Source organism: Pristis pectinata, chromosome 10, assembly GCF_009764475.1.
Source record: "Pristis pectinata isolate sPriPec2 chromosome 10, sPriPec2.1.pri, whole genome shotgun sequence".
Lineage (NCBI taxonomy): Eukaryota > Metazoa > Chordata > Chondrichthyes > Rhinopristiformes > Pristidae > Pristis > Pristis pectinata.
Window position 1 is genome coordinate 34293430 of NC_067414.1, and position 22865 is coordinate 34316294.

General features: G+C 38.8%; 1 protein-coding gene across 1 annotated transcript in view; it reads right to left on the reverse strand.

Annotated features, from left to right (window-relative positions):
• Positions 1-181: 181 nt before the first annotated feature.
• The window catches only part of tfap2d (transcription factor AP-2 delta (activating enhancer binding protein 2 delta)), a 47401-nt gene continuing 24717 nt past the window's right edge, over positions 182-22865 (reverse strand). Inside the window, exons 5-8 of the mRNA XM_052024972.1 lie at positions 17725-17843; positions 12544-12685; positions 1268-1381; positions 182-401 (exon numbers count right to left, since the gene is read on the reverse strand). Of these exons, the coding sequence (XP_051880932.1) occupies positions 182-401; positions 1268-1381; positions 12544-12685; positions 17725-17843 (595 nt within the window). The remainder of the gene's footprint in view (positions 402-1267; positions 1382-12543; positions 12686-17724; positions 17844-22865) is intronic.

Here is a 22865-nt window from a genome sequence, read left to right on the forward strand (position 1 = left end):
AAACACTATATAAACAGCACAACTGTGCACAAAATATTTCAGTATTGTAAAAATAGTGACTCCTGCATTGAGCTTTTGTTTCCTCCTTTTAGTCTTCCTACAAGAGAAACAGACACCCTGTTGAAAAAGTGGACTTCAGCAGCAGGAAAGCTCTGGTGACTTCAAAGTTCATTCACTGAGTTCATTCTGTTTTCTCAATTTTGCCATCTTTTTGAGATGGTTCCAAGCTCTTCCGCAGCGATGCTTTTTCTGTGTTGCCATTGCCCTGGCCATTCTCTGGTGAACCTCCATTTTTAGTAACTGTGTGCTTATCCAGATAGTTGAGCATTTCACTGAGGACAGTTTGGAAGCTACTAAGGGCAGCACAGATAGCAGGAGTACCAAATCCATGTGTGATCAGGCTGTATCAGAATTTAAAACATTAAGTGTCAACATTTGTATCTGAGCTTACATTCACAGTGCAAGTTCATTATTACAATTAAACTATTTTTGGAAGCTCATCATTATGAACCACTTTTCGACAGAACTTCAAGTATCACAGTTTACCATAGATAATGTTAAAATGAAACAAATAACCACCAACCCTCATCAATATATTAGTGACGAGAAGATGGAGTTAGAAAGAATCATTGGTCCAATCACTACAAATATCATAGGAGCAACAAGCCAATAGTCATACAGTGTACCATTAATCTGCTGTTCCATTGGGTTCCTGGGCAATGTTTAAATTCTTACTAGTGTATTTTCTTGTGCATTGACATGCATTCCTACCTGTTACTTAATCACGCTATTTCTTAAGAAGTTCAAGGCGTTTACTTGAGGCAGCTGGGACCCTCATGAATAGAAGAAAATTGGGGTTACCTTTGAGAATGGGACAAGGTGGTGTGAGATCTGGGATTTTGGCTGAAAGGTTTCCTTCTGCCAGGTTTTACTTGTCTTGGGACGGCTCTCTCAATTCTGGCACAGGTCCCCAGCTATTAGTAACAAGGAGGCTGCAGGTTTGACTGTGCAACATGTGCCTTTGTCATGCCTAAATCTGATACCTAGCTTGATGTCAAACTTATTCTCATGAAATATTTACATAAAAGTTTGGTATAACTCAATGGGTAACAAATAGTTAAAACTGCAATGAACTTTGCAGTCACACATAAATAGCTCAGATTGGTGAACCATTTGAGTCACCATTTTCATACTGTGCTTTTACTGGAGATTTGCTTAATTTAAGGAATGGTTGTTTATTCATAAATATGACAAGAGAAACAGGTACCTAAAATGTGTTAAGTGTCTCTGAATGTCGAGGTCTAGAATTGGAGTTGGTCTCGAAGATCCCAGAGGTGATCTGTCCTGGCTTAAGAGGTCTTGAAATTCCTTACAGATTTGTCTATAAAATAAGAAATAGGATAATTTGTGAAAGCATTGTGGTGAATGTGTCTTCTGCTCATTTTTCCATTTGAAATTTCCAAACTTTTTATTTCTGTTGAGCTATGACCTTATGCAGAAAAGCTCAGGAAAACTCAACAGACTGAATTGGCACAACAAACTGATTTAAAAGCAACTTATTTTTATTATTCACTCACAGGATATGGATGTTGATGGCAATGTCAGCATTTATTGTCCATCCCTAACTACCCCTGAACTGAACAGATAATTAAGAGTTATCCACCTTAATGGACCTACAGTCACAAATAGACCTTGAAGAATAAGGATGGTCAATTGATTTTCAATTTATGACAGTGCCTCAAGAAGAAAATACCACTGGAAGCAGGACTTAGAGGAGGGAAAGGAGTGGAGTGTGGAACAAACAGGCATAGGTTGGTAACATGAACCCTGGGCATTTTTAACTCCTGTCCGCCGACTCCATGTTCTTGCAAGAAGCTGGCCTGCATGTAGGGGTGGAAGTTTGGTCTGCAGGAGGCTGCTGGCCTCTTTGAAGATTTTCCAGTAAGTCTCAGGAAGGGGTAGTCAGGAGTACCTTCCTTGGTCGGGATAGATGTGGATGGTGTGAAGCCTATGATGGGGAACTCTATTCTTTCCTTATGGGACTCGACTATGTCATGGAGAAAATTTCATTCTATTTAATGTACATGATTCTTGATCACTGCAACAATATAACATGGGCAAAGCGGACATAAAGCCTTTGCAGAGTGCAATAGTTCAAAGTAGCTCCTTCCTCATTTAACATTCAACATAGTTGTTCAATTATGTTTCATTCACATTTTTCAGAAAAGCTCAATCATATCACCAACAGGGAGACTATGAATAGGCTCATTCCTGCTTGTAGATTGCTCCAGTAATATTAGTTACAGAAACATTCTCTGTGTCTTTGAGTATTAAGTTGAGTGTTAAGCCACTCCAATGCTAAAACCAGGTAAATTTAGATTTCAATCCTCTGGTATGATTTTCTCTGGTCAGGTCGCTTCAGAGACTGCCTTAAACCATGCATCCCATTATTAATTACAATCTTTCTTAGGGCAGTCCTCAAAATGATATCATTGCATGCCAAGGAATTCTCTATCACCATTTGACAATGACATTTAGAACTTAAATTGTTAAAGGCATATAAGATGGGGTACATTGAATTAGATTTCCTTCCAACCAAATCACTGACTTAAAGTGAATTTGGCAAACTTATTGCACATTAACAGCAAACTGTTCATTGCCATTACTTTAAAAAGGGCCTTCACTTGCATATTTGGAACATCAATTTTTGTTGCATTCAGTCTCTTGATTTTCAACACCTTTTATGAGTTGATAATCCTCTTTGCAATTTCAGGGCACAGGGATAAAGAGATGTCACAAGCATTCCATGCATGTATTCTGGTGTTGACTGATCTAACCATTTGGTCTTAAAGGAACAGATTCTGACAGCTTCAAAAGTAGGCAAGAATAATTTTGGGGGAATACTGCATATTGCTTCCCCATAACTAATGATCATTTTTTGAAGGAAAATTATCAACTTTCAATCCAATTGACCCACAACTACTAATTCAATAAATCTGATTCAATTAGTACATAGCACAACAGAACAAAACCAATATTTATATATTTGCTGCTTTAATTAAATTTTATATACTCCTGCAGCTCCATGTTTTGTTATTTTCAGTAAGGTTGCTAACATTCTTGGGAAAACTGGATTAGAATGATTGACACATTCACAGCATGAAACTGTTTCATTTCACTTTAATGTAAAGATGCTACTGTTGTACTTGAAGAAGTCAGGCAATTTGAGTAGTTATACCTGCATCATGGGACTACCTCAGAGCAGCAGATCAAGGCACTGGGGACTTGGCACTGAGAAAGCATTTCACAGGATTATGGGAGCTGATGCTCAAAAACTGCCAGGGAGCAATCTACATCCAATTCCTGAATTGTTATTGTGAAGGGTGCACACAAGGTATGTCTTGGTTTACTAAGCAGCTGTAGAATTTATTGTGAACAGTGTATACAAGCTATGCCTTCGCTTATGATGCAACTGCAGAAATATTTATTATTTATTTTTTGGTAACTTATAGTAATTTTTATGTCTTGCACTGTATTGCTGCCACAAAACAACAAATTTCATGACGTTTGTCACTGATAATAAACCTGATTCTGATCAGAATGAAAGTGTCAGGTACAAGTTCAATTTTTGGAGTTTCTCTGACACTCAGTATATTTACTCATCACTGTGCTGCACCCAGCAATGCATACTGTTGATTTCCTCCTTAGATAGAACATGCTTTTTTTGTATTCATTTTTGGGGTACTATTAGGTAAGTAGATAATTTCTTCAGGTAGGTTTAAGATTCTGCATTAACAATCATACTGCTGCACAGGGTTTATTAATAGAAAGTATTTATACATTGAAAGTTTTTTTCTTTACTTTCATAAATCTTTACTTTTAATGCAAAAGGTTTTATATGAAGGCTTGTTCAGCACTGATGTTAAAGCAAAACAGAAACAAAAAAGCAGAGTATTTTTAAAATGTGATAGATTGGATAAAGTTGATGTTTAAAGGGATCTGGGTGCCCTTAGACTCAGGTTGCTGACAGCCAACATGCAGCAGGTGATTAAGAAGGCAAATGGCACATTGACTTTAATTATAAGAGGATTTAAGTACAGCAGTACCGATCTCTAATTGCTATTATATAGGGCAATGATGAGATCACACCTGTAATGTGTTCTGAATGGTGGGTTTGCTGTATAAAGAGAGTTTCAATAGATTAGGTGTGCATTCTATAGTCGCTGGAAGAATGAGAAGAAATCTCATTGGAATTTACAAAGGCTGGATGTGAGGAGGATGTTTCCCCTGGCCGAGGAGTTGAAACCAGGGATTGCAGTCTCAGATTAGGAGACAGATCATTAAACTCTAAAATGAGAATAAATTTCTTAAAGCAGGGTGTGGTAAATCTGGAATTCCCTATCTTAAGGGGCTGTGGAAACTTAGTCATTGAGTTCATTCTAAACAGAGATCTATAGAGATCTGGACAGCACAGTTAATAGATTTGCTGCCTCACTGTTCCAACAAACCAGGTTCAATCCTGATCTCAAGTACTGTCTGTGTGGACCTTGCATATTACCTCTGTGACCACATTTTCCTCCCAGCGCAGTTTATTAGGTTAATCGACTATTTTAATAATCCCTAATGTATAGCTGAGTCATAGAATCTGGGGGAGTTGGTGGGATGATGAGAAGTGTAAAATGGGATAAGTGTGAGATTAGTGTAAATAGGTGCTTGGTGGTCAGAGTTGATCGACGTAAGGGCTTGTTTCCATGCTGTATGACTCTATGACTCTATGATAGATTTCTGTATATTAGACCCTTAAATATACATAAGGGACATAGATTCCCTTAAATCAAGGGAACTGGGGATAGTGCAAGAAAATGGTGTTGAGGTACAAGATTGACCATGATCTTGATGAATGACAGAACAGATTTGAGGAGCAAATGGCCTATTCCTGCTCCTATTTCTGTTGTTATGAAAGATGCACAATATTGCCTGGAATTGACAAAACCAGAAACTCAAACACATGATATCATAATGCTTGTATGCAATAGTAAGAGTGAGAGAGAGGCCTAGAGTTTCTTCTGCACCTAAAATATTTGTTAAAATTGATTTGTATGGAGGATCCATTCCAGTTTCAACCTGTTTGTTACATGATGTGCAGTATCAGGCAGCTGCAAATAGTGAATCTCATTTCTAGGGAAGTCATAACTTAAACTTTAAAGTCCCATCTCTCGCTAGTCAATATGAATTGCATGTTGCTTGATATCACTGCAAATGCCTACTGGCCTCTGTATATTAGCAATTCACAGGCACGGACCATGCTGCAATTTACCCAAGTGAGCTATGCACAGAAAGCGCCAATTGTTTTCAGTGACAGATATTTGCATAGTACTACATAAAAAAAGACATGCTATTGGGATAGAATATCTAGCTGGAGTCATGACCCTATGTTAAGCTGAAAGCTGTGGAGATCCGTGGAGCTGAATGTTGAAACATGAAGGCCATATCTAAGATGACCTGTTTTTCTAAAGATAGTGGCTGTATATTTTTTCCCCGGCTTTAAGGTGATATACAGGTGAAGCTGTCAATTTTTAAAGAAGCTCCAAAGTAGTCACGCCACCACTGTCAATGATGCCTCAGTCCCATATATAGGCATTGGTGTTAATTATGTAATAATGCTAACATGTGCATGAATGACAATTACTTGGTGGAAATGCTCATCCAAAGCTCCAACAATGGTATCAAGAATAATAATTTAAGTCATATTTAGACAATGTCTGGAAATTAAAGTCATGGAGACATAGGGTCATAGACAGATGCAGCACAGAACCAGGCCTTTTGGCCCACCGCATCTGAGCCAACCATTAATCGCCCATAAATTGTAGGGCACCTTTAAATTTGCACTATAGAGTCACTGAGTGGCACTGATCTTCTCATAGTAATACTTATTCAGTAGCATGCATATTGACTCACAAAATCATAGAAAACAAACAAGAAAAAGGAATGGTTTGACCCATTATGTCCAAACTTGTTGAAAAAGAATTACCCAATGCCATCTCACCTTCCATCAGTTGACGTGTAGCCTTACAGATCATGCCTCTTCAAGTACATATCCAAGTACTGTTTACATGTGATGATGGCTTCTGCTCTAACACCCTTTCAGATGCCAACCAGCCTCTTGGTGAAAACGCTTATCCTTCATCCATCTCCCCTCTAATTCTTCTACCAATTACTTTAAACCTATGGCCCCTGCTTTTTTAAATAGATCCTTCATACCTCCTCTATCTGGACCCCACACAATATTATACAGCTCAATTAAGTCTCCATTCAGAGTCCTCTGTTCTAAAATGTTCCTTATCCAATCTTCCCTCACATGTAACTTCTGTTAATATCCTTGTCAGTCTCCCCTGCACCACCTCCACTACTATCATATCTTTCTTCCAATCTAGTGACTAGAATCAATGCAGTATTCGAGCTGTGTCCCAACTGGTGTGTATGGTTCTGGCATAAGCTCTATGCTCCTATATTCTATGCCTAGGCTATAAAAGGAAAGCATAATGTGTGTCTTTTTAACCACATTAACATTTCTTGCTACCACTGTTCCCTGACCACACAATATTTAATGTACTTTTCCTTGCACCTTCCCAAATATGTTACCTCACATTCCTTTGAATTAAATCCATTAGACATTTTTCCTGCCCAACTAACCAGATCATATTTTCTTGCAGTCTAAAGCTTTCCTTCTCACTATCAATCACATAGCCAACTTTTGCATTGAATTGTTCTCTTTCACATCCCCTATATCAAAGTCATTAATATGTATTACAAAAAACAAAGGGCCATGTATTGAGCCCTGTACAATCCCACTTTTGACAGCCTTTCAGTTACAAAAACACCCATCAACTATTATCCTTTGCTTCTTGCCACTGAACCAAATTTGGATTCAATTTGCACTCTCACTTGAATTCCATGGGCTTGAACTTTTTTGACAAGCCTGACATGTGGGACCCTGTTGAAAGCCTTGCTAAAATCCATGTAGAAATGCATTTAAAGTCAATGGAACAAGCCGCTGGAAATGAAGAAGAATGTTTAGTGCTGCAGCAGCAACTTGCTGGACACTCAACACAACAACCAGAAGGGATTTTATTCCACAAATGTCCAGCCAGTGTGTGACCATACATGACATGTCATGCAAGCCAATAGTCAGTTTACAGGCAGCAATCATGACTCATTTATGCTGAGTCCGTCAGCTGTGCTATCAATATTGAAGTCTCCACAAGAAACAAGTGTGGCTAAAGGGCACCAAGTGTTTTCTCTTGACCACATATCTCTTGACTGCAGTACACAATCCTTGAAAATAAATGCAGCATACCTTCAACTCATGGAATATGTTTGAGCTGATCATCAGAGGGCTTAAAACAAAGATTCCGTTATCTGATCCAGCATGGAGGAGCTCCAGGGTACTCCCTGGAACAGGTCTCAAGGTACACTGTGGTATGGTGAATACTGGATAACCACACTATCATAAAGGGTCAAGTTCTTATCAACAGCTGAAGAGTAACCAACTATGGAGTGAGAAGATAAAGAGAAAGGGTATGAGGAGGAGTCATATAGTTACACAGCATGGAAGCTGGCCCTTCAGCCCAACTTGACCATAGTGACCAAGGTGCCTACCTGAGCTAGTTCATTTGCCTGTGTATGGCCCATATCCCTCCAAACCTTTCATATTCAAGCACATGTAATTGGACCCAACTCTATCAAATCCTCCGGCAGCTTGTTCCACGTACCCACTGCCCTCATTGTGAAAAGGTTGACTCCCATGTCCCATCTAATTCTTTCCCCTCTCACCTTAAACCCCTCCTCTCTAGTTCTAGACTCCCCTACACTTGGAAAAAGACTGTCACCATCCACTTATCTACCCCTCATGATTTTATAAACCTCTATAAGGTCATCTCTCAGCCTCCTTTGCTCCAGGGAAAATAGTCCCAGCCTATCCAATCTCTTCTTATAATTCAAGCCCTCCAGTCATGGCAACAGACTTGTGAATCTTTGCTGCACCATCTCTCGTTTAATCACGTCCTTCCTATCGTATGGCAATGAGAACTGCATACAGTATTCTGTGGTCTCACCAACTTCTTGTACAGCTGTAACAATGATGTCCCAACTCTTGTACTCAATGTTCTGACTGATGAAGGCAAGCTTGCCATGTACTTTCTTCACCACCCTGCCTAACATAAGGAAACATGCTCTTGTACTCCTAGGTCTCTCTGTTCTACAACACTCCCCAGGGCTCTGCCATTCACTGTGTATGCCTTTCCCTGGTTTCCAATATGCATCACTTTACACTTGTCTGAGTTAAATTCCAACTTCCATTCCTTGCCCACTTTCCCAGATGACCTAAGTCTTGTTGCAACCTTGGACAACCTTCTCCATTGTCCGCTCACCACCAATTTTGGCATGATCCGCAGACTGATTAATCATGCCACCTACGTTCTCTTCCAAATCATTAAAATATATGACAAACGAGTGGAGCCAACACAGATCCCTGCAGCACCCCACTGGTCACAGGCTTCCAATTTGGAACAACCCTCCATACCACCCTCGGATTCCTTCCACGAAGCCAATTTTGTATTCAATTGGCTGGCTCACCCTGAATCCCAAGTGATGTAACCTTCTGGACCAGCCTACCATGTGGGACCTTAGCAAAGGTCTTGCTAAAGTCCATGTAGACAATATCTAATATCTTGCCCTCATAACTCCTCTTGATCACCTCTTCAAAATCATAGTCAAATTTGAGAGACATGATTTCCCATGCACAAAGCTATGCTGACTATCCCAGATCAGTCCTTGCCTTCCAAATGCATATGGATCCTGTCACTCAAAATCCCCTATTTCCCACCACTGAAGTTAGGCTCACCAGCTTATAGTTTCCTGGCTTGTCTTTGCAGCCCTTCTTAAATGAAGTCCCAACATTAGAGACCCCCTCGTCTTCTGGTACCATAGCTGTGGCTGACAAAGATACAAAAATCTCTATCAGCGTGTAAGCAGTTTCTTCCGCTGCTTCCCACAAGAGCAAGGAAGGAAGCCAGATAGACAATTGCTTTTTGGACAGGTTTTCCATGATCAACAAATTCAATTGTGATCCTAATGGACACAAACCTAATGCCGTTTTCACCACAACAGTCCTCATTTCCCTTCCATCTGCGTTATCACTTTGCAAAAATAGATGTTACCACAAAGTAAATTATTCCAAATACCAAACAAAATTTAACGACAGTAAAACTCCAATATCTGCTATCCTGTCGTTCGGAAATCTTAATCATTCGATATCTGGCTCAAAGGCATGAGGTGGTTGGTGACTTCTCCATATGGCAATTCCTGTAGGGAATTACACCAGTTTGATTAATCCTTCAACAAAGTCTGTAAAAACATTCAGTGATTTGATGAAAGGAATTATAAGGCTGCATCATCATAAGATTTCATTTATTTTCAGCCCAACTGTGCTGGACCTTTTGCAATGCAATTCTCTTAGTAACTGATGTAAAAGATCACAATTGTTGAAATTGGATCTGTTAGCAAAAGGTCTTATTGTACAAATCATGCAATAAAAAGATTTAACTTAGATTAGATTGTGCTAGCAATCATTTCTGGGTGAATTGCACTTATCGGAAAATTGGCATGAGCACTTTTGTGCAGTCCCAAGACTTTTGACATTTTCTTGGCATCACAAATCACACACTATGTTCCCTCCACTGCTGGGATGAATTGGAGCTTTTGGGTTCAACCTATGACATCAATGTATGCTTAAAAAATACAGGAGCACATTGTGTTGAAACCAGCAATGAAACATCAGTTAAAGGGTCTGCACATTGATATCTTGCAGACAACATCTGCCATCCTCAGTTTTCAGTGCTCTAGATGTTCCCCTCACTGCTTGCAGCTTTTTACTACAAACCACATTAGAGCTGCACACTGCAACCTCTGCCTCTTTGATCTTCCCATACCTTATAGAGATATGGGGCCACTCAACAGCATGAGACTCAATCAGAGAAGGGTTTTGCACAATGGCATGCATTACTGTGACAAGTGGCCACTTGTAGTTTAGGACTCAGGCATTCTAGTATGTGGAGATCTCTGTGTTACCCTCCGTTGATGTAAATTATGTAAAATTTATGTTAATTTAGGTTTATGTTAACTCATGTCTGTCCTCGTCTTATAATGTGCTGCTGCTGCAAAAAGCTAATTTTCATGGCATTTATATCCTGTGTATGTAAGTCTATGACAACAGTAAACTTGAAATTGAACCCGATGATTTCCCATTTTATGCAGCTGTTTTGTCTCTGCCATGGGGAAAGAAAGTTTCTTTAAGGTCTGATGTTCTTCCCAATGATCAGTGCAGCAATGGCACAACAAGTTGGGAGCTTTTCAAGCAGCTGAATGGGAATGACAGCGCACCTGCTTGTCTGTGCAATTGTCTGTGCAAAATGCTGCTGAATTATATCAAGCATATTTTTGCCTATTTTCACAAAATTTTGAAGGGGATTCACTATGCACTGTGCAACACATGTTTACAACACCAATAAAGCATGAAATCCAGTTTCAAGGCAGGAGTTTTTTAAACATAAGCCTTCAACATAACCAGAGAGTCTACAATTTTTATGCTAGCTTTAAAAAGATTCAGTGTAAGTAAGCCCTGCATGCAAAAATGGTCATGCTTTAGGGTAAATTAAACACTGTGGGAGCTTCCACCAATGATATTCATATGTGAATAAATATTAAACTTCTTTAGGGTATGAGGAAAATAATATGCACTTTTAAAATAATATGCACAGTTATTATGGAACTGTTTTCTATACCCTATCAGACTAAAAAGAATGTTTCATATATTTTTTAAATAGATATTAATTCAAATCCATATTATTCACAGATTATAAGAATGGTGAAAATTAGTCAGAGATGACAAGATCAGGTCAATAGATGTTAGAATTAATGTCAGTGGGTAGAGAATGGAGCATGAGGAATCAGGTTGTCCAATACAGAGAAAGAAGAACTCAGTTATGCAAAAAGTAACTACTTTCTCACCTTCTAGTTCATAGAAAGGGTCCTTAACCTGAAATTTTAACCCTGTTTGTCTTTCCACAGGTGTTGCTTGACATGATAAGTACTTCCATCAATTTTTGTTTTTATTTGAGATTTTCAGCATCTGGGGTTTTTGGATTCCAATGCAAAGGACGTAGCTGGTAAAGGCCTATTTTTTTCTATTAACCCATTTTCAGGTGTTTTTTTAAATCAGTATTTTTCAAGTTACCTTTACTTTAAAACAAATCCGAAACAATGTTTTGATTTTTGAATTTTTGATTTTTCAATGTTTTGATTTTTCAATGTTTTGAAATTTTGATTTCGCGAATGTGCAAATGTTTGAGTAGAAACGTGTGGAGAAAATAACTTTTTTAAAATGGCAAACTCTGGATGCAATTTGTGTTCAAAGCAGAACTCCACCCCAAATCATAAATAGCTACTAGATCCTTAAATTGATATAAATTTGAGGTGCTGACATATCAATATATTTCTTTTGGAAATAATTACTAAGGTGTTACCTTAGTGAACAAATGCTCTGTCTGTTGTGATTCAGTGATGTAAAGGCCCAGATTTAATATGTTGAGTTTGTTGACCTCAGGTAAAGCACCCCGGGGGCATTCACTGACAAAGAACACAAGAAAATAAGAGCAAGAGTAGATCACTTGGCCTCTCAAGCCTACCCTGCTATTTAGTATAATCATGGCTGATGTGCCCAGGCCTCACCTCCTCTTCTATGCCAGTTCCCCATTTCCTGATCTTTTCAAAGATTTATCTACCACCTCTTTAACTAGCTCCAGTGATCTAACCTCCACAACTCTCTGGAGCACAGTCTTCCAGAGAGTCAACACCATCTCTGAGAAGAAATTCCTGTAGACCTTAATTTTGAATAACTGCCCTCTTGGTCACAGGCTAAGTATCCCTTCATCTGTGAGCCTCCTACCAGTAGAAACATCTCAATGTCTACCTTGTCATGCTCCCTAAGGATCTTATATATTTCAATAAGGTCATCTTTTTTTTCTAAATTCCAAAGACACACCACCCAACGCTACAGCCTCTAAACATGAACACTCCTCTTTAGCTCAAGGAGTGCTGCTGGTATTGTGGTATGCCCCTTTTAAGAGTTGGCTTTGGAGATTTCAGCTGTGAATTTAAATGCTGGCAAATGCAAGAACTTGCATTGGATCAATAGGGAATGCCACATGGAAACTGATGTAGCTTGGCATTGCATTGGGAAAACCGACCATGTTTTTCTGTGGACCCCACAACTGAAGAACACGGTCTTCGTGGTACTTTCAAAAGACAGTGTTATGGTGACCCACAATGCTGTTTTTAAGGTGATCAAGCCATTTCTCAGCCAATGAAGAAATGCAGATATAAATGGAACCAAGAGTTAGCAGTTTCAAAGAAAAGTTAAAAATTGTGAATGAAAAAGAAATGAAACACATTCACTGATGTAAAAGAGTAAAGGAAGCGACATACTTCGTTGCTAGAATCATCTTTTTCCTTGGTGTCTGTTCTTTGGGCTCAAGATGCTGTCGGGCAAGTTGCTCCCCCACTGCTTTGGCTGGAAACTCTGTCTCACACGTATAGCCAAAATCCCGGGCCAAGTGGAGGGCCTCACCTTAGTGAAAGAAGAAATTACTTTTAACTCCGAAAAATGAATATTTGGAGAAAGCTGGAGCCACATTACACAGGATGGTTGAAGGTGCGGAATTAGGCACTGTTAGAGGGACTCTAGCAATAAATAACTAGGTCTCCAACGAGCATTTGATGTAAACACTTAGTATTATACTTCCATGTGAACCACAGTATGGTTGTCACATGGTTGTGCATGAACACACATTCCATTGTGCAATGACCAGACTGGTAGCTGTCCTTTGAACTGACAAGTTGTCTCTATGCTCTGTTGCCATACCTGGCAATTCACAGCACTGACTTCATACAGCAGCAACAAGTGATGCTCAAAGCCTTGCATGATCACCTGGTTTCAATCAAGCTGCTATGGGCCCCAGTTTGTGATGACAGTGTACCACATCTTTGATGGGAGGGTGGTGCGAGGAATCTCTTAAAACTCCACACCTTTGCAGAAATGCAGTTCACTATTTCCTGCTTGTGGAGCTGAACTGACAGGTCTCACAGAGAAATCTGCAGGGTAAACTAGTTGGTTCTTCAGGAGTGGGCAGCAGTGTGTAGATTCTGAAGCAATAAAAATCTAGTAAAAGAAATACATCATCACAGAGGAACTTCCTTGAAAAACATATGTAAACGACATCAACACTAAGGAGGTAACAAAGAATGTTACAATTCATATACAAAAACAGGATTAATTTTACTGATTTTTATCAAATAAGTTAAACTGTAGGTCTTTTTAACTGAGGGTAAAGTGATTATGAAACATTCACAGATGAGGTTACTTTAGTTTAGACAAGTGCAGCAAGGCCACAATGTTATTTCACAACATTTCAGTTTCACATTGGCTGCAGCAAGAAGTGTACAACAAACATCATAAAGTTCTCATGCTTTTTGTCAGGGTGTAATTCTACAGTGTTGGTTGATAAACCACTACCAATCGACATCAAAGTTATCATAAGAGGAGTAAAACTGAACACACCGTCTTAGAGAACCTTTCACTTCACAGGGGATAGAGGACAGTATAGTGGCACAGTAGGTATTGCCGTGTTCAATCCTAACAACCAGTGCTGTCTGTGTGGAGTTTACCCATTGTTCCTGTGACCACATGGGTTTCCCCTGGGTACTCTTGTTTCTTCTTTGAAGAAACAAAGATGTGTGGGTTTTTAGGTTAATTGACCACTATAAATTACTCCAAGTGTAGATGTGTAATTGGAGGATCAGGAGGGAGTTAATGAGCATGTAAGAAAGGTTATAGGGAAATATGGAGAAATTAGATTAACATGATTGCTCTAAGAGCCAGCATTGACTCAATGGGCTAAATGGTCTCCTTCTATAACATGAGAAATATGAGAATTAATAGTTAAAATGCTGAAGGCTTTGCAGCCAATGCTTTACTTTTGAAATATGGTTGCCATTTGTGCTCAAATACTTGAAAATTTGAACACTGTAACATTCCACTCAAAAAAAAAATTAGGCAACTGAACAGATAATCTATTTCAAGTGCTGTTGGTTACGAGATGTTGACAAGGATATTAGGCAGACTCCCTTTCTCTTCTTCATATACTGACTTGGAATCTTTTGCATTCACAAAAGGGCCTGAGTTAATGTTTTGTCCGAATATTGACATCTCCCACTCTTCGCCTCCCATCCAGCACTGCATTAAACTCTCAATCTGAATTGTATACTCATTGTAGGAATAGGGATCAAAGCCATGACTTTCAGACGTACAAGGTGAAATGCTACCACTGAACCAAGCTGCCTCTGAAGTAAAAACCAAGCAAAGGACATTGGCAGCAGTCAGTACATTCCCGGTTATGCTGAAACACCAGTGAAAGCATATAAAAGAAGTTGTTAAATGCTTTATAAAAACTGATAACAATGTGCAGTTAGCATAATGATAACACCTTCCACAATTTCAGCAAGTCCCAATGTGTTTTACCTCTAATGAAGTACTTTTGAATGTAGTCACTGTGGTAATGTTGAAAATGTGATAGCCATTTTGTGTTCAGCATGCTCCCACAAACTGCAATGAGATAAGACCCAGAAAATCTATTTTTGTGATGTTGGTAGTGGGATATCGGGGAGTACCTGCCTGCTCTTTATTGAAGTAATGCTATGAGAAAATGGTGTTCATAAATCGTTGACAGTCTTGAAGGGGTACGATGCCTTGATTGTGATCCCTGTGACCTTCTGTGATTCTACGGTCATTTTTCAGACCCTTATTCAATCTATGTGGATGAACTTTGCCAGATGAAGGAGTATGGCTGAGGGAAAATCAAAGCCAAACCCAATTTTCTTCTCATCCATCAGCCACACATATGTTTTTCAGGAGTGGCACTTGGGTAGCAGTCAGGAACATAAAGTCTGGAGCACTGTGCAAATATAGCAACAAATCACCATGCCAGCTGAAAGATTTCTAAGTCAACATAGATCAGGTATTGAACTTGGTGCCTGCCTCTTCTGTATAATTCAGCTATACGTACTTTATAGCCATTATAAATAGTAATCTTTCTAATGCAAGCAAGGAATGTGCCCTGAGCTTCATCTTTCATCAAAGATATGTTGGATTTTGACCCCTAAGAATTGGTGATGACTATTTTCCATCATTTTCATTTCCAATAAGTCAATTTATCCTTAGGTTTGCCCCATAAAAAGAGAATTAATTTATTACAGTCAGTATTAGGCTGATTACAAAGCTCTGGAGAGAGATGGAAGTGCACACTGACAGAGTTTTGCTTCACTGAACTTTACCTGACTACAGTATAATACAATGATCCAAAAGAGTATCGAAGTCAACAAATGTGCCTCCTTGTTAGTGATCCAGAAACTGAAATGCTAGAAATAACCTCAAAGTTCAAGAAGATCATTCAGTTTGGTAATATACAATTGCCTCCACGATTGATTCATTATCCTGCAATGTACTCAGCCTAACATCAATGTCTGAATGTCAGTCGACTTTCAGTAGATTGGTTTAATCATTGGTGCCCAAGGTTGAGACCAAGTCAAACTGCAACGTCAAGTCCCTCAACTGGTTTAGGATAATCCTTTGGAGTCGATTTCTTAATTATTCCTGTGGTGATTTAAACCAGACACTGGATCCATAAACAGAAAGCAAACAAACAGAAATGAATCTTTAGCTAAACTGAAGAAGAATAGGGTACAGTAATAAATAAAATAAAAGAAAAATTAAGATGATAAAATTAAGAGAAAAACTGAATGAGGAAGAATGGAAAATTGAGGAAAGTAGGAACAAAAACAGAGTTAGGTTAAAATCAGTCAAGAATTAGAGCAAACTGACTTGATTTCTGTGGCCTTGCTAGAATACAGTCATTTCATGATTACTATTACTGATATCAGCTTCTTATTCCAAATGTATTTAATTGATTAAGCTTAACCCCCCCTCCCCCCCAAATTCCATGGTAGGACTTGAACTCATGTCTCCAGGTGTACCCTCTGGATGCTAGTCCAATGACAACTATACCCAGAAGACAGCTAAATCAATGGGGCAGATTTTCTTTTTGCCAAGGACTAATATTTTCCGAAGAAGCTGGAAAACTCATTTATATGATTCATTTAAACCCAGCAGAAATTTATTAGGAATAGGATTTCATGCCTAAGATGAAGTGAGAATGCACAATAACTATACCATTCTGTCCCCAAAAACCTACTGAGGCTGCTAATCCCAAGAAACTTCATTCTAGTTATTTGTCAGACTTTCCTTAGCTTGGCTTCTCAGACCAGACAAAATTGGAGAACTTCAGAGTGGATCAATATGATAATGTTCAGCAGTTTGCTCTTTTTACAATTAGAGACAGAAAGTTATTTTTGGGAAATGGTACCCTGAAATTAGGATGAAAATCCCTTTTGTTCACCTTAATTCAATTACATCACAAAACAACTACCCCTGGTGCAAAGAAGAAGGTTGCTCATGATTGTTTGGAAATGTTCAGTGGACTCAGTATGATAGAATATCTTGACCAACTTTTAACATACATTTCAGACTGCCTTAGAATTTAATGAGGATTTCAGAAATGTCAAATTGAAAAAGAGTTTATGGTTTGTCTAAGCTAGTCTCTAGTACTCTAACACCCAAAACCAAAAACTCATTGCTATATGGTACTTTTGGAGGCTATGGCTAACATTTCTAATTAATGGAATGAGCTGCCAGAGGAAGGGGTAGAGGCAGGTACAATTAAAACATTTCAACATGGATAGGAAAGGCCTAGAGGGATATGGGCCAAATGCAGGCAAATGGGACTAGCTCAGATAGGCAACTTGGTCTGCACCTTCGGCCCTATTTCCCTGCTGTATAGCCCTATGACTCTACTAATCTTTTAGGACATTTGTGCTTGCTTAACGCTGACTTTAATATAACTTTAAAAATTCCAAAACTCTAAGAGTTTAATTGATTTGTTTGCCCAATTTATCTTCCGCAAATGGCCTATTATCCATGAGCCAAATAGTTAATGAGTTTACACCTGCTTCTCTTGTACATAGTTATTAGAGAGATTGGTAGGAAATAAGATGCTCAAAAATGTCTGCAAGTTGGATGTGATTTGGCCTAATGCAAACTGTACTGAAGCATTTAGGACAGGCCAGGGAAGGAGGCTGTGCAGACTGAGTAAAATGTGCAGGTTGGAGAATAAGTGAATACAAGGGATCAGGAAGCCATAATCAGTTAAAAAGGGGTTAATTATTTCTTCCCTTGATCTAATTAGTCTGTTGCACCACTTGATTGGCTTTCTCTCAATAGATAGTATGAATTTGTCCACCTCCTATATAGGAGATGAATCAAATGATGTTCAAAGAATGTTAGCAAAACTTTTATTTGTGTTGGCACAAATGAACAGTTTATTTTAAGATTTTGTAATTTGTTACATTAGAGCACTTCCTGAATTCCAATGAAGCTTTTTTACCAGCTTTTTCCCATTCCAATAGGACCAAATGTCTGCCACAGTAAAATCTTCAAAATGTAAGTAGGCATGAATAACTTTACTAGCATCATTCTTCCCTGAATGTTGCTCTTACCTTCAACCAGAGAAGTTAACAGGGTGACGTTGGCTGCTTTCCTTCTGCCAGCTGGTAGGTTTAGTCCCAATCTGTCCAACTTCTCTCGTAAGCACCGTCCCCCATTCTTAGACTTAGCTCTGTAGATATTAACATCAGTTGGTGTTAGAGTTGTTCACAATGAAAACCAGACCCACTGAGTGAAGAGCACCAACACATTTATACTAATCCTTGAACTCTGTCAAGATGTACTTTACTATGTTCATCTAGGTTGAAACAGTAGGAGGCTTAGAGCTGATTTTATTACTTGACACTGATGGAAAACAGGGGTAGTAGATTGACTACCTTTAATGCACTTCACCTTACAGACAATAGATTCATTTTCTTTAATGTTTTTATCACAGGTACAAGTTAAAATGACTGCATTATTTCAAGAGATGTCTGCCTTGAGGTACCAAAGTAAATGACATGCTCAGTTTCAAGTTTAAGCCATGTGAAAACAGTACTTCTAGCTTAGGATAAAGCTTACTTTTTTTAAAAATACTAACATTGTAGCTGTTTGACCCTTGAGGGAAGCTGTAGTTTCACCTCTAGGACACGGCTTCACATTTAGCACAGTCTAACAGGATGGACGTTTTCCTGTGGGAGAAAAAAGCCTGTTTCGTTCCCCTTTCTACTGAGCAATGATTTGCAGCATATATCTGCCCTTAATTGGAAAGCACTGTCCGTGCCCTCGAAACACTCCGAAAGCAACCAAGCATGGCAGGCAATATACACACAACAAAGTCTACAAATCTAATGAATAAAAGGGCCAGTGAAGCCACCTTTGTTGGCATTTGCAAAAAAATAAATATTGGTCATCTAAATGTATGAACACTTCTCTACTGTATAAATGGAAGCATGAAAATTGGACATACTCTTGGTTAAATATTTTGAAGGTCACCATTACCCTTAGTCCTGTACTAATGTATCATCCTACTCAAATGGAAATGTTTTGCTTTGAGAATATTAGTTGATATATAGCTGGCAATAATGTGGACAGTTGCTGATGCAGGAAATGGAAAAATATCATGTTGTTGCTGCAGAATGCTGTTGGGTCAGGGATTTGGGGATTCTGGTTCTTCAGAGTTTGCAGCTAGGATGTATTTGGATTGTTAAAACCAAATATGACGTGTAGTTGTGTCTGCATAATGCGCTGCGCTTCTAAAATTCATGTCTATTGACTTCAATAGAACTATAGAATTACAAATCTGAAGACATATTTCCCTTCTAATGGGAAAACAGAATGGTTGTAATTCTGAGCTTATTACTCATTGTCTTGATAATCACTTGGGATAGTGCAACGTTAGTGGAAGTTTGGTGGAATTGCTAGAGAAATGGTGTACACAGCTGTGATCTGCTTCGGTACCCCATTCTCACTTTACACTCATCTCTCTTTATAAAGTTCTGAATTCTATTAGTCTTTTTCAGGGCTTTTACTCCCTGCAGCAATGATTTCAGAAACCTTTGAGTTTTATATAAAAAAATTGTTGTCTCTTTGTTCATCCATGGCTTTGAATGCCTTTCTAATCAAGGATACAATCCTTTATTTATTTTCTCCAGAATGTGCTACCTCACTTTTATCTAAATAGTATTGTATCTTTCTGATCGTTCATCTTATTGCCTGGTCTCTTAGTATCAAACCTTTAGCAATTCTCCAATTGCCTATTAAAGTCCAAATTATTTATAAATCCTGAAAGCTTATATAAATGGACCATCAGTGGTACACCATTTCTAACTCATCTTTAATTTATACAATACTCCTTTACTAATACCGTTTGTTTCCTGTTTATCAACTAGCTTTCTGGCCAAATTCTTGTACGTTGCACCTGAAGTTTCAAACAAGATGTTTGAGATACATATTATTGATTCATCTTGTGAAAATCCATACGTACTACATCTGAAGCAGGTTGGAATCTATCCAACTGGACATCTTGTCACAAAGCTCTGCTAAATTCATTGAACGTGATGCCTTCGATAAATCCTTGATGGATGTTTTTAATTACCTTATTTATTTCTAATTTTACCTCAAATTATGGATTGTCGGACCTTGTCCAAGACTGAGATTCAACTCACAGATCTATAAGTACCTAGATGAATTATGTTATTTGGAAATATTACTTTGAAGTTTGTTGATGCATTTGTTACAAACTATAAATAATTTCAGTTCCAAGCTTAGCACAGAAATAATTTTAAGAGGCATTATTCTGTGCAATGGCTAGGGGTTAATAGTGAATGGCAACTGGATTTGCCTAGCTGCCCAGATGATTGTAATAAAGACTGGGCAGCGCGGTAGCGTAGCGGTTAACGCGACGCTATTACAGTGCCAGCGATCGGGGTTCGATTCCCGTCGCTGTCTGTAGAAGTTTGTACATTCTCCCGTGTCTGCGTGGGTTTCCTCTGGGTGCTCTGGTTTTCTCCCACATTCCAAAGATGTACGGGTAGGTTAATATGGGTTTAAAATGGGCAGCGCGGACTCGTTGGGCCGGAAGGGCCTGTTACCATGCCATAAATAAAATTTAAAAATTTAAATTTAAAAAGTGGAAATGGAGGATCAAAAAAACATTGCTTTATGTAGAACAAATATAATGGGAAATGTGCTAAGCAGCTGGGGATAGATAAAATGGAATTACATCATTAGCCACTTGGATCTTACATCATTCATGGTGACTGTAATCTTAAATTGCAGGTGCCTAGAAGGCGTGACTAAAATGTTCTTTTAGGTACTCTTAATTAACTGTGATCAGGTCCTACTAACATCAATTGGTATTGGGCTGCAGCATTAACCCCAGGTCTGCATGAGGAAGTCCTTGTTGCTTCCCAAGCCAAAATACCTGGAATAGAATAGAACAGAAGATGCTCAGCAAGTAGCTTTTTTATTAAGAAAAATGTTTCAATTTCCTGTAATCACCCGTCTTGGGCCAGGATGAACAAGGTGCTCCACAAGCTTCTCTCCCCTTCCTCAAGATCCCTCCCATAAAGTCCTTGGCTTTTGCTAAGACCATTGTCCCATGTTTCTACCAATGGAGATGGGTATCTGATGGTCGGTATGTATATGGTGAGCTGAAGGGCCTGTTTCTGTGCCCTGTGACTTTATGACTCTGGGAAGTTGGCTACAGGGACCATTAGGAATGAGCAATAAATACTGGTCTTTACTATAATTCCCAGATTTAGTGAAAGAATGAAAGCTATATAAAACAGTCCTCAATTATAGATTATTAGCATATGACTTTTTTCAATTTTTGTCCTCTTCACCTTGCCCATTTAACTCTAGAAACTGGAGGTGCAATTAATTCTACTATGAATCAAGAAAAATTTCCAAAAATACTTAGCTTTAAGAATATGGTCTGCAGTATTTTAGGTTTCCAGTGCTTTTAATTGGTTACCAAGTTTAGAATTAAAATGGTCCATAGTAACTCATGCTCTCTAAGTTGTGCATGGCAGAGACCCAGAAATAAATCCAAGATCTAAAGTCTGAAGAGTCAGTTCGGATTGTAATTTTCAAAGTTGAAAGCTACTTGATTCCCACGAAGTCAAAAAATAAGTTGTTACTGGCAAGTACAAGTTAATTTTTTTAATCATTTCTTTCTAAAATGAATAAACGGGCTAGAGTTGACTTGTTCCTTATAGGGATAGATTTTCAGATGCAATGACTTTGATTTTTTACCAAGCTTTCAGCTATACTTTTTTCCTAGAATCAGTTCAATTTAGCGGCATTCTCACACATAGATATGAGAACAAAAACAATGGTAAGATGAGTCCATTACATCCAAAGAGAAACTTAAATCAGCACAAATGTGCTGTTACTATACTTCAATGTAAATACCATGGATTTCATAAGATAAGTGAGCACAGCAAACACAACAGAGAAAATGCCCATTTAAGGTGAACAGTTTTTCCTTCTCGTATCACTCTAAACTAGGAGTCAAGTATAATACTGCTAGCAAAACTAGGATTCTGCCATATCTTTTCGAGAACGACAGAATCACTGAATTGTTACAACACAGAATGGGCAGACAACAAGGAGGAGGATAGTCAGGCTAGAGGATTGATATTGATCAGTTGGTAAGACAGGCAGAGGAATGGCAGACAGAACTTAATTCTGCTAAGTGTGAGGTGCTGCATTTTTAGAGTCTAACAAGACTGGGACATAAATGATGAATGGTAGGGCCCTTGGAAATACAGTCACAGAGTGACCTTGCTGTTCAAGTATAAGAATCCCTGAAGGAGGCAGCAAAGGTAGGTAAGATTGTTAAGAAAACATATAGGATACTTGCCTTCATTAGTCAAGGCACAGAATATAAGATACATTTATAAAACATTGATAAGGGCACAGTTGGAGTACTGGGTATATTTCTGGTTACCACACTTTGGGAAGGATGTGATTGCACTGGAAAGAGTGCAGTTTCACCAGAACGTTGCATGGGATGCAGCATTTCAGCTATGAGGAAAGACTGGAGAGGCTGGATGTGTTTTCTTTGGAGCAGGGAAGGTTGAGGGGCGAGCTGATATAAAACATATACAAAATGATGAGGGGCGTAGCAGGAACTTATTCCAACCAGCAGAGGTATCAAAAACCAGATGACATATGTTTAGGGTAAGGGTCAGAGGTTTAGAGGGGATCTGAGGAATAGCGTAACTCTATTACAGCGCCAGCGACACGGGTTCAATTCCCGCCACTGTCTGTAAGGAGTTTGTACGTTCTCCCTGTACGTCTGGTGGGTTTCCTCTGGGTGCTCTGGTTTCCTCCCACATTCCAACTACGTACAAGTTAGGAGCTGTGGGCATGCTACGTTGGCGCCGGAAGAGCGGCGACACTTGCAGGCTGCCCCCAGCACATTCTCAGTAACGCAAAATGATGCATTTCACTGTGTGTTTCACTGTACATGTGACTAATAAATAAATATCTTATCTTTTTCACCAGAGAGTGGTTGGAATCTGAAACATACTGCCATTGTGTACTCTCACAAAGTTTAATAAATATCTAGATGACTACTTGAATAGCTAATTGAACAAGGCTACAGAACAAGTGCTGGGAAATTAGTATAGATAGGTACTTAATGATTGGCATTGTCATGGTGGGCTGAAGGGGCTGTTACTGTGTTATATATCTCTATGACTAT